This window comes from Oryctolagus cuniculus, chromosome 13 (genome assembly GCF_964237555.1).
Source record: "Oryctolagus cuniculus chromosome 13, mOryCun1.1, whole genome shotgun sequence".
NCBI classification, from domain to species: Eukaryota; Metazoa; Chordata; class Mammalia; order Lagomorpha; family Leporidae; genus Oryctolagus; species Oryctolagus cuniculus.
The window spans coordinates 54,965,249-54,978,326 of record NC_091444.1 but is presented as its reverse complement, the minus strand read 5'-3'; the positions used below and the strand labels follow the sequence as shown (position 1 = coordinate 54,978,326).

The 13,078-nt window shown below is 37.8% G+C and overlaps 1 protein-coding gene across 12 annotated transcripts in view; it reads left to right on the top strand.

The window, feature by feature from the left end:
* The window catches only part of LYST (lysosomal trafficking regulator), a 242,978-nt gene that overhangs the window by 207,847 nt on the left and 22,053 nt on the right, over window positions 1-13,078 (top strand). For 11 of the 12 annotated variants that reach the window (XM_051820721.2, XM_008268236.4, XM_002717342.5 and 8 more), the window contains 3 exons: window positions 540-729; window positions 3,952-4,088; window positions 10,177-10,275. In XM_051820721.2, the coding sequence (XP_051676681.2) occupies window positions 540-729; window positions 3,952-4,088; window positions 10,177-10,275 (426 nt within the window). Of the gene's footprint in view, window positions 1-539; window positions 730-3,951; window positions 4,089-10,176; window positions 10,276-11,067; window positions 11,199-13,078 lie in introns of those variants that run through there. The other variant, XM_051820722.2, reaches the window with a different exon arrangement.

The following is a 13,078-nucleotide window of genomic DNA, read 5'->3' as shown; positions in this document are numbered from 1 at the left end:
AGTATTTTCTGGAACATTACTTGCTCTACTCATTTCAGTATGCAACATAAACACTTTTCCATTCATTTGTCAAACACATTTTGACAGCCAAATATGTTTCAGGCACATAGATGAGTCAGAAGTATTCCCTGTTTTACAGGAGCTTGTAGTTAAATTAGCTCTTTTGTGCTAGTGCAGTCTTAATTCAAAGTGTTTTATATGCATGCAACTTGTCATACTACCAAATTACAATACCCCAAAAGGTATTTTAGCTAGCCTGAAAGAAATGTACTTAGTAAAACTTTTTTCTTCCCTGCTCAGATTTCAAGGAATTTTGAATTATTAAACAGACATCTTCACATAACCTATGCCAGAGCCACCAAATAAAAATCAAACAGGAACACATATTTCTGTGTGCTCTACAGAAATTAAAATATAAAATAATTCTTGCTTCAAACAGCTTACAAACAGGTTACTTTCTCTTACTTAGTTTGGTTTAAGTTAGAAATAGTACTACCTTTTTTAAAAATCATATTTTTTTTTGCTTTCCTTGGTTTTAGAGTCCTTTGTCATGGATAAAAGGCTTGAAATGGGGGGAGTATGTGGGTTCACCAAGTGCTCCGGTACCTGTGATTTGCTTCAGTCAACCCCATGGAGAAAGATTTGGTTCTCTCCAAGCTCTGCCTACCAAAGCAATCTGTGGTTTGTCCCGAAATTTCTGTCTTCTGATGACGTACAGCAAAGAACAAGGTAAAATAAAACATAACGAAAATCATGCCTGATATAGCTTTCATGAGATTTGAATGTTTTCAGGTTATCTGTGCTACTATTTTGTTTTATTTCTTTTTTTCTCAAATATTAAATTGATTTTTCTCCCAGAAACCTTTTATTTAAGAAACACAAACTTCATGCATTTCATAAACACAACTTTAGGACCAAAGTGATTCTTCCCACCATACCTGCCCTCCCACCCACACTACAACCCCTCTTCCTCCTCCCTCTTCTATTCCCATTATTTTTCTTAAGATCTATTTTCAATTAACTGTATACACATATGATTAATCTATACTAAGTAAGGAGTTCAACAAATATTGTGAAAAAAAAAAAAACTTCCTCAACAGTTGAGACAAAAGTCATTGCAACTCAAATAGTCAATTTCACATCTATAGATTACCTTTTAGGTGCTCTATTAGCTACCACAGTTCAGAGAGAACATAGGGTATTTGTCCTTCTGGGGCTGATTTACTTCACTAAGTATGATGTTTTATTTCTAACATGTTCTTAGTCCTTGGTGAAAAGCTCTAGTCCCGGTCAGGGCACCGGATTCTGTCCCAGTTGCCCCTCTTCCAGGCCAGCTCTCTGCTGTGGCCAGCGAGTGCAGTGGAGTATGGCCCAAGTGCTTGGGCCCTGCACCCCATGGGAGACCAGGATAAGTACCTGGCTCCTGCCTTCGGATCAGCGCGGTGCGCCAGCCGCAGCGCACTGGCTGCAGCGGCCATTGGAGGGTGAACCAACGGCAAAAAGGAAGACCTTTCTCTCTGTCTCTCTCTCTCACTGTCCACTCTGCCTGTCAAAAAAAAAAATAAATAAAAAAAAAGAATATATGGTTCTGCTCACAGGATGAAAACTTTATGAACTTGATAGGTATATACAAGGAGGATCTTGAACCCTAGAATAGACAGATGCATTTGACCAGCAAATCTAGTTCCTCAAACAATGTAGTCAGGGGTTTAAACACATTTAAAAAAGGAGTTAGAATGGCCTTGAAAACAGGTTTTAGAAGCATTTATGCCTGAAAGTCAATCCTTTTCTGACTCCCTACACACTAAAAGCAACATGTGGAAAGCGCTGTATAGTGAAGAACTCTAATATTTCTAAAAGTCAGCTAAACACTGGAAAGCTGGGAACATTTTCCACTTAACTAATCACTCAGACCTTCCAAATTAACCATTTCACTCAACACACACAACAACTCTCTTTTGTTGCTAGGCATCAACCCACGGACCCTAAAATAAATAAATGATGGCACTCATCTGTTCATAACAAGTTGTATGCAGATTTGTCTGAAAGCCAAGTATAGATGAGATGCCCCTTAGCAGACAGCTCTGTCAGCATTTAACATTACCTTCAATGCACTATGCTCCTCAGGGAAAGCTCCATATGTTGTGAACCTATACACTCTCCCCAGTTCAATTTAGGGGTGCTAGTATCCATGGCAAACAGAAGTCCAGTGTGCTGATCAGGCCATAATTTGTTTATGCACACCCTTATTTCTGTCATGAAATGAATTCTTGCTTTTATAGTTAGGAATAAAAGAAAATGCATACCATTTCTTCTACGTTTTAGTGAATTGGGATCAGATAAATCTATTTAATCACAAGTATTTTGGTATCATCGGTTTATTCTCACTAGTATGTTACAATTAGTCATAAGGTAGCATAAAGAATTTATTACTATTGAGTTTTAAAATTTTAAGAAATATGTGAATGATTTGCTTTTTAAAAAAATTTAGAGTCCAGGGATTTGTTCTAGTGGCTATGATGCCAGCCAAGATACTCATATCCCACATCAGAGTGCTTGGGCTCAAGCTGGGACTTGAACTGGTGCCCTGCTTATTCCAGTTTCCTACTAATGTGGACCCTGAGAGGTACCTATAGCTCAAGTAGTTGGGTTCCTGCCATCATGTGGGAGACCTGGATTATGTGGTTTTACTTAATTATACATGTATAATACAATGAAACAACTACATTGAATGGTTTTAATGTTATGAAGCGCAATACAAGTCAATTATGTGAGAATTGAAGGTACCTCAGAATTGTCTAAGTGCATTTTTTCAAAATGTACTTGTTTGGGTCTTACCTCAGACAAACTGCATTAGAATCTGTGGTCCTTCAGTGCAAATCTACACATGCTAAAAAAGAAACTCTTGCAAACTCCTTTTTAAGATCCACTGTTCTAATAGGTAAAGAAATTTCTTTTACTGAAGAGGGTAAGGGACTACAGAGATGGTGCATCTTATATACCAGGAATGAAAAATTTTATTATCTATACCTGCTGCATGCCAAACAATATAGTAAATTTTGGGAGATCCTAAGACTCATATGTAGTTCCTTTCCCTAGAATCTTGTATTTTGAAGAACTTATATTTAGTGAATATATTCCAATTTGTCTGTTAGGAAACTGATATCAGTATTTGGCAAACAGTCTGTGAATTACATGTTCCATGTGCCATTGATTCGTTCAAGAAATATTTGTTTTACTCTTCCATAAGCTGGGTATTCTGCTAGGTACTAGAATAAATAAAGCACATCCCCACTTCTTAAAACTCCTGAAGCTAGTTTTAAAGCATTTTAAAGGACAATACCATTTATAGCATGTACACTGCATTTAGCTGTTTTCAGCTTACCAGCTAGGCATAGATTATGAGTAGTACTGAGAAAGGATGTCAAAATTTCCAAATATTTATGCCAAAAGAACATAATAGTATGTTGTATAAAATGGAGAATAAAGAACAGAACCTCCTTGAATGAAGGTCTGCCATGCAGAGTCCTGCAGGTGACAGAATTAAGTAATCCCTTCTCAAGGTAGATATTGCTTCTACTCCAGAAGTGTTCTCTTTCTAGTATCAAAAGGTATCTACACATATCTAGAAAGTTATTTAAGGAATTTCTAGTTCACATTTATTTTTGAAAGGAAATATTTCTCAGAATGTGAAGTGTAAGCTGAACTATCATTGTTTATCATAAAAGTTTCCTAACCAAAATTTTAGTTCTAAGTCAAATAAATTCTACTTGAAACAACAGAAGTCAGCACTAAAGTACTAAAACTAATATAAATTTTTCCATCTCAGGGGTAAAAAGATGGCTTTGCACTAAATGCTTTGTAAACTTCAATCTTTAGCCTGCAGTTGTTTTGACTGTCATGTGACAATTGAGCAGTGACCGTCTGATACCTTTATTTCTCTTTCTTGAGGTGTGAGAAGCATGAACAGTACTGACATTCAGTGGTCAGCCATCCTGAGCTGGGGATATGCTGATAACATTTTAAGGTTGAAGAGTAAGCAGAGTGAGCCTCCAATAAACTTTATACAAAGTTCACAACAATACCAGGTAAACTATTTTTTGTAATATAAATTCTTTACAAAACAGTCAGTGGTGGTGTGTGGTGTAATGGCTAAGTCACCCTTTCGGATGCCCATTTCTCATATCAGAGTACCTAGTTCCAGTCCTAGATACTCTGCTTTCAATCCAGCTTCCTGCTAATGTGCACCCGTAAAAGCAACAGGTGATGACTCAAGTACCTGAGAGACCTAGAATGAGTTCTAGGCTCCTGGCTTTGACTTGGCCTAGCCCTGGCAGTTGCAGGCATTTGGAAATGAACCAGCAGATGGAAGATCTCTGTCCATCTCTCTGTGACTTTTTGCCTTTCAAATAAAATAAAAATAATTTTTTAAAAAAAGATTGATAGCTAAGGGTTTTTTAAAGATTTATTTAGTTTATTTGAAAGGCAGAGTTACAGAAATTCAGATTCAGTTACAGAGATTCAGAGGGGGGGAGAGAGAGAGGGAGAGGGAGAGGGAGAGGGACAGGGAGAGGGAGAGGGAGAGGGAGAGGTCTTCCATCCACTGGTTCACTCTCCAAATGGCCACAGCCAGAGCTGTGCAAATCTGCAGCCAGGAGCCAGGAGCTTCATCCAAGCCTCCCATGTCCATGCAGGAGCCTAAGGACTTGGGCCATCTTGTACTGCTTTCCCAGGCCATCGCAGAGAGCTGGATCAGAAGTGGAGCAGCCAAGACTCGAACTGGTGCCCATATGGGATGCTGGCACCGCAGGTGGCAGCTTTACCCACTACACCACAGCGCCGGCCCTGATAGCTATGTTTTAATGTCTTAAATCAGTCAAGAAGCTGATGATGTTTACAGTGTTTTCAGACATCCTCACTACTGCTATTCTGACTATGATCCCAAGTTTGTTTCTTAACCCACTTTCTCACAGAGTATTATTGTAAACTCCTACTCAGCACCAGCTGAAGGCACAGTGTTTGAACAAAATCAGCATTGCTTTCTTCTCAGGGTTCACTTGCTTTTGTCACTAGGTCATTTTCTTTAACCATAGTGTTGTCTTTTTTTTTTTTTTTTTTTTTTTTTTTTTTTTTTTTTTTTTGACAGGCAGAGTGGACAGTGAGAGAGAGAGACAGAGAGAAAGGTCTTCCTTTGCCGTTGGTTCACCCTCCAATGGCCGCCGCGGCAGGTGTGCTGCGGCCGGCGCACCGCGCTGATCCGATGGCAGGAGCCAGGTGCTTTTCCTGGTCTCCCATGGGGTGCAGGGCCCAAGCACCTGGGCCATCCTCCACTGCACTCCCTGGCCACAGCAGAGAGCTGGCCTGGAAGAGGGGCAACTGGGACAGAATCCGGCGCCCCGACCGGGACTAGAACCCGGTGTGCCGGCGCCGCTAGGTGGAGGATTAGCCTAGTGAGCCGCGGCGCCGGCCCCATAGTGTTGTCTTTTATACCTGGTTTTTATAAATAGGCCAGATATTCAGGCATTGTGATGTAGTAAGAAGAACATTTGGCCTAAAACTTTGCAATCTGTGTTAAGCTCCTGGATTTGTTATTTTCTAATTATGTAACCTTTAGGGAATAGCTTAACCTCTCCAATTTTGAGTTTCTTTCCTCCTCTTTAAAACCAGCATAATAATATTCCCAAAACTGTTGTAAAAATGTTTCTAATGTTTGTGAAAGAAATTTTGAACTATTAAGTACCGTGTAAATGTAGACCATCTTCCAATAGGAAGTTATCTTACCATTTCCTGACTTCTATTACCTATGTAACATACGCAGCCTGTTCATGTGTCCTAAAATGTATTATATTCCCTGAGTTCTTTAGGAATGGTATAAGCTGCTTTGGGGGAATTTTTGGCAATGCATGCAAGGAGAGCAATGACTTCTTTGCATAAGCTGAAAAAAGAGTCATCACCCATTTGCTATCTTGCTTATGAGTAAACTAACAGAAGTAAAAGTAAAGGGACAGTGAAAAATAACCTTACTAGAAATTTTAATAAAAATGTCTTTTTTAGTTTTGAGGCATACTAGCTAGTATTAATCAAAGCATTTTTATGTAGATAGAAATATATATCCAAAGACAAAAGTTATAACCATAAATCATGATAAGCTTGTCAAAATGTTTCCATAGCCTTGGCAGCTCATGACAAGAACCCCGGGTGGTCACTGACATCATTGTTAAACCAACAACAGGAGTCACTGTGTACCTGCTCCCCATGTAGGACCTCTGTCCTTAATGTGTTGTACTATATGAATTAACGATAAAACTACTACCCAAACAATACTCTATACTTTGTGTGTCTTTGTGGGTGCAGTCTGTTGAAATCTTTACTTAGTATATACTAAGTCAATCTTCTGTATATAAAGATAATTAAGAATGAATTTTGATGAAGAATGGGATGGGAGAGGGTGTGGGAGATGGGATGGTTGTGGGTAGGAGGGAGGTTATGGGGGGAAGCTGCTATATAATTCATAAGTTGTACTTTGGAAATTTATATTTATTAAATAAAAGTTAAAAATATAAAAACCCAAGCATTTATTCAGATTGTTTTTGCCAAGTAAATTAACTATTAATTTAGCAGACCCAATGAATGAATAAAAGTTCTTTTAAGTATAGTTATTTTTATATGGTTTAATTTTTTTAATTTTTCCAGTTTTATTGAAGTATAATTGATAAATAAAAATTATATATATATTTAAGGTATATAATGTGACATTTGAAGTGATTACCACAGTTGAGCTAATTAACATACTCTCCACTTCACATAGTTATCATTTGTGTATGTGTGATGAGAACATTTATTTTTTAGAAAGCTTTTATTTAATAAATGCAAATTTCATAGGTACATCTTCAGGAATATAGCAATTCTTCCCCATACCTGCCCTCCCACCCCCACTCCCATCCCACCTCCTAGTCTCTCTCCCATCCCATCCCATTCTTCATTAAGATTAATTTTTAATTATCTTTATATACAAAAGATCAACTCTATACTAAGTAAAGATTTCAACAGTTTGCACCCACACAGACACACAAAGTATAAAGGACTGTTTGAAGACTAGTTTTACCATTAATTCGCACAGAATTAACATGACAGAGAACCTACATGGGGAGCAAGTACACAGTGACTCCTGTTGTTGATTTAACAATGATGTCAGTGACCACCCAGGGCTCTTGTCATGAGCTGTCAAGGCTATGGAAGCCTTTTGAGTCCACAGACTCTGTCAGTATTTAGACAGAGCCATCCGCAAAGTGGAAGTTCTCTTGTCCCTGCAGAGAAAAATACCTCCTTCTTTGATGGCCCCTTCTTTCCACTGGGATCTTACTCACAGAGATCCTTCATGTAGGTCATTTTTTGCCACAGTGTCTTGGCTTTCCATGCCTGAAATGTTCTCATGAGCTTTTTAGATGGATCCGAATGCCTTAAGGGCTGATTCTGAGGTCAGAGTGCTGTTTAGGGCCATTTGTCATGATAAGAAAATTTAGAATCTATTTGCCCAACAAATTTCAAGAACACAACATAGTGTTATTAACTGTACACCATGCTGTACATTAGGTCTCTTAAACTTATTCATTCTGCATAACTAAAACTTTTGTATGCTTTGACCAACATCTCCCCATTTCCCCTACCCCCAGATCCTAGCAACCATCATTCTTCTCTCTGCTTAGATGAATTCAGCTTTGTTAGAATCCACATATGAGCAAGATCATACTTATTTGTCTCTCTGTACCTGGATATTTCATTTAGCATAATGTCCTCCAAGTTTATTCATGTTGCAAGTAACAAGATTTCCTTTTCTAAAGCTAAATAATATTCCATTTTGTGTATGTATGTATATATGTCACATAAGAGTTTAAACATTGCAGAGTTACTTATATCATATACATTCAGAGTTACAGAGGAAGAGAAAGAGATATTCCATCTGTTGGTTCATTCCCCAGATGGCTGCAAGGACCAGTGCTGGGCCAGGCTGAAGCCAGGAGCCAGGAGCTTCATCCTATTCTCCCACATAGGTGGCAGAGACCCAAATACTTGGGCCATCTTCCATTGCTTTCTCAGGCCATTAGCAAGGAATTGAATTGGAAGTGTAGCAGCTAGGACATGAACTGCCACCCATATGGGATATTGGCATTACATGCAGCAGCTTTACCTGCTAAGCCACAGCGACAGCCCCTGAAAAGATACTCTTTTTTTGTTTAACTTTATTTAAGGTATATAAATTTCATATATTTCATGTATACAGATCTAGGAATATAGTGATATTTCCCACCCTACCCTCCCTCCTGCCAACGCTCCCACCCTTCTTCCTCCTTCCACTCCTAATCCCTCTCTCAATTTTTACAATGATCAGTTGTACTTTATACTCATAAGATTAGCCCTACACTAAGTAAACAGTTCAACAAATAATAATAAGAAAAAAATCCTGTTTAGGACTATAAACAACTATCAAAGTTCAAAATGTCAATTTCACTCCTATACATTACATTTCTGGTACTCTGTTAGTTATCACAGATCAAGGAAAACATGATATTTGTCTTTTGGGACTGGCTTATTTCACTAAGTATAATGGTTTCCAGTTATATCCATTTTGTTGTAAAAGACAGGATTTCATTTTTTTTTACAACTGAGTAGTATTTCATAGTGTATATATAGTATGATTTCTTTATCCATTCATCAGTTGATGGACATCTGAGTTGATTCCATATCTTAGCTTTGTGAATTGAGCTGCACCAAACATGAGGTACAGATCACATTTTAATATACTGATTTCTTTTCCCTTGGGTAGATTCCCAGTAGTGGGATTGCTGGATCATATGGTAGATCTATTTTCAGGTTTCTGGAGGTATCTTCATACTGTCTTCCAAAGTGGCTGTATAGTTTACATTCCCACCGGTAGTGGATTAAAGTTCCTGACTTTGGCCCTGGTCCAGTTTTGGACATTGCAAGATTTGGGGAGTGAACCTAATGGAAAAGAGCTCTCATTCTTGTTCTCTGTTTCTGTCTTTCAAATACTTTTTAATTTTGTGGAAAAATGTTATTGAAAGATAAGTTTATGTTCATTAAAAAAATTTTCAGATCCATGCACAGTTTTTCCATAATAGGCATTTTCCACAAACTTTTTATAGTAACCTCATATAAAAAATATCCTTTTTTTGTTCTTTGGAAGATCTCTAAGAGAATAAAAATTATGAAATATCAATCATTACAAACAGAACTATTAAAAAGAGAAAATGAAAAAATATATTTGGATCATTGGGCCCTGATGGTATATTGAGAATCAAAATCAAAATCAAAGAAAGCCATTTCCTAGTATAGCAGAGACTTAAGCACATTTGTATGTACAGGAAAATAGAATTTGAAACTATAAAAGAGGAAGGACAAGTGTTCTAAGGATGCCTGGAGGTGGGGCAGAATTAACCTGAAAATGGAGGAACCTTCTCCTCTTACTCAGAAGTCTTGGAGATACACTGAGGTACAGAGGAAGGGTAAGAGTTCCTCGCTAATGACCTATACCTTCTTAGTGAACTGTGAGGAAAGTGGGACTGAGAAGGCACAAGGGAAAAAGAGTAGTTGAGACAGCTCAGCTAATGCCAAAAGGAGACCTATTGGCCACACAGAGAACTGCTTTAAATGTCGCTTCCATGATTAGGCCTGAAGGATTCTGGGCCAAAAGAATAATCTTAACTTTTTTTCTCCACATTTAACTTTCTTCTACTTAACAATCTTCAGAACTGTCATAAGAAATACTCCCATTTATTTGTACCGTGTTTCTCTTGCAAAAACATGAGAGGAGAAAAAAGTAAAAAGCAGGTTAATGTGTGAAACACACACACACATACATCCCTAAGCTTGGATCTAAATCCTGGATCATTTTGTTAAATTTCTGATGAACAATAACAACATATGTATAATAGCATAAAATCATAGAGTATACATTCTGCATTTTAATTTGGAAGCAACCTTTAAATACTTGGCTTAAAGTTACAGAATATGCTATGATTGTATATGCCATCATTGTAGTCATTTCAAGTAAAAATGTATACCTGAAATTTTTTGATCATACATCTCTGTCAGAAAAATAGAAGCATTTTTCATGCTTTTAAAACATGGTGATATTTGCTGTGTCTTTTTTCAAAGGTGACTAGTTGTGCTTGGGTGCCTGACAGTTGCCAGTTGTTCACTGGGAGCAGATGTGGTGTCATCACAGCTTACACCAACAGATTCACCAGCAGCACGGTAGGTCCCAGCTCGGTGTGCAGGTAGTGTGGGGTTTTCACGTCAGGGCAGGGAAAAGAAACTTTATTTTCTATGAAATTAAGATGTTTGTACTTCAAGATTTCACCCATAGTGATTTCTAAAATATGAAAGGTCACATATGTAACACTAGGTTTAGGTTTATTAGGATCATGAAATTTTCAGAAATAAAAAAGGTCTTTTTTGTTTGTTTTAGAGACAGTATTTTGAGTTATGTTTTGTGGTTGGGCTTTTTCATGGTATTTGGATGCTTGCTTATATTCAGGGTATCAACTTAACAACTGTACCACAAGAGTCCAGCAAATTTCAAAACGTGGAAACTCTAATGTTTAACATTCCCCTGTTAATAAAATGGCACATTCTTATCTATGGCACGATCTACACCCTGACACCATCCTAGGCTCTAGCCCCCACCCGCCATTGCTGGAAGCCAGGTGGCCACATAGTCCAACTACTGGTGTCAGGTTCCATCCCCATCCTAATGGGATTCACTGTTCCTACTTCCCTGCCGGCCTCCTGACAAAGTTTTAAAAGGACCTTCTCCCTTTCCCCCTTCCTCTCCCTCTCTCCCTCCCTCTCCCTCTACCCCTCCCATTACACTTTTCACAAGTATATTACTCAATATATTTTATGCGGCAAAACCTATATTCCTAAGATTGGGTGACTCCCAGGTTCTTAGTTCTCTCTTAGCTTGTTCAGTTTTAAACCCTTGTTAATTCTTTGCCATAATCCCTAGGCCATAAATGTGACTATAATATTGTTTCTGTCCCTTAGCCTTAGAAGCCATTAAAATGATTTAAGAGTGAGTAATAAGAACCAATCAGCATTTTAGGAAGATTACAGTAAAAGATCACCTGCAAAATTATACATGTACCAGGGGCATGAGACTGGAGGCCATGACACCGGTAAGAAGACCACCAGTGTGATCTAGGAAAAATGCAGAGAAGGACACGATCAGGAGACGAGCATGTGCAAGTTATGCAGGACACTGGAATGTGTGCTCTATGAAAGGCGCACACACAGGTTAAAGATGCAGTGCTGGCAGCCCATATCAGCAATGCAGGTTCAAGTACCTGCTGCTTCACATCCAATTTGGCTCCCTGCTTATGTGCCTGGCAGAGAAAGGCAGAGAAAGATGGCCCAAGTACTTGGACCCCTGCCACTCACATGGGAAACCCAGATGGAGTTTCTGGGTCCTGATTTTCAGCCTGGCCACAGCACCAGTCGCTACACAGACTACTTTTAAAAATTGGCTTCATCTTTTGCTTTTTATCTCCATTTGCTTTTTCTAACACTTTGAATAGCCTTGCTCTTAGTCTTCCTTGCTTTTGCATTTTTAATTGTTTGCTAACCTAAGATGCAAAACAGGTTTTAAAAAAAAAAGGTCAAGTAGTCAGTGTAGGAGTAGCTGCACAGAATAGTTCTGAATATGGAAAATGGGAGAAGTTATTATAATTTAAATACAGCAAGATGTTGCTTCTCCTAGTTTTGAAGTCATGGTAGGCTTGTAAGGTGTGGTTTATCTTTCATAAGTTATATATTTGCCTGAAAGCAGATTTTTCAGTTCATTTATAAGGATTTTCTCTTCCTCCTAAGCATTAGGTAACCAACACTTGAAATTAACAGTTATAATTTAAGCACTGTTAAAAACTACAGCTAAGCTGCGTGATTTTATTTGCTTTGTTTATTTTGAGGGGATGTTTCTTTGGTTTTTGTAGATGCTGCTGTTGCTTATTCTGCTCTCTAAAATTGTGGTTGTGACCCTGAGCCTGTGAGGTCAGCAGGGGACACCTCATGTTCACCTATTTCTGTTGAATGCCATGTTTGTGTCTTCTCTTAGATTAGCTGTAACACTGATGAAAGGTATCCCAAGTGCTGTGTAGGATGTGACCAAAATCATTGTTTGGAATTATTTTTAAGGGGATCCTGTGCAATACCTTGTTTGGCTAGTAAAGTATATCTGTCTTTTAGCACTGTTTGTGCTGAATTGTTTAAGACTTCTAAAATGCATTCTAGATAAAAATGAATAAGTTGACTTTTTATAAGATTATCACTCATAAGACATTTAAATGTTAAAGAAGAATGTCTTCTAAAGGTATTAACTGATTTTAAAAATCGTTGCTTTTGAGTCATTCTTTGACTTCTTAAATTATGTGGTCACATCATCTTAATGTAAGTGAACACCTATATCTCTTTCTCTCAATTGATGGTGGTAGAAGAATCTACTTGAATAGGTAGCTTATCCAAAGTAGTTTACTTCATTCAAGAACAATGTTTCAAAGAAGGAAACCATCACAAGATTGCTGTTCTACCCACTGGAAATTATTTTCTGATCCACAAAGGTGTTATCTGGTAACACACTCTGACAATCATTTACAGTGCAGCTTACAAAATTATCAATTACTAATACAGGAGGCCTATGTTGTGTTTACCCCAAAACTATTATTCATTTCACAAAGTAAAGGGTGAACAAGTCAATAATCCTGTACTTTTACATCCCTTCTGACATATTTTTTACAAAAATGAATGGGAATGACAGTGGTTAGTAGGAGAATGGGCTAAAACTGTGTGAACATATTGACGCTAGGAGCCCAAACTAACAACTTAAGTAGAACTTTAACCTCATCTTAGTCCTAATGTTTTAGGCAGTTCATTAATCTTTACTCAATAAATTGGAGATAGTTGCTCTGTTTAAAATGAGGACATTGGAGAAAAAAATAAAGTAGAACTTTTAAAACAGAAATAATAAAAACAATAACTAATATTTATTGAATGCTTACTTTGC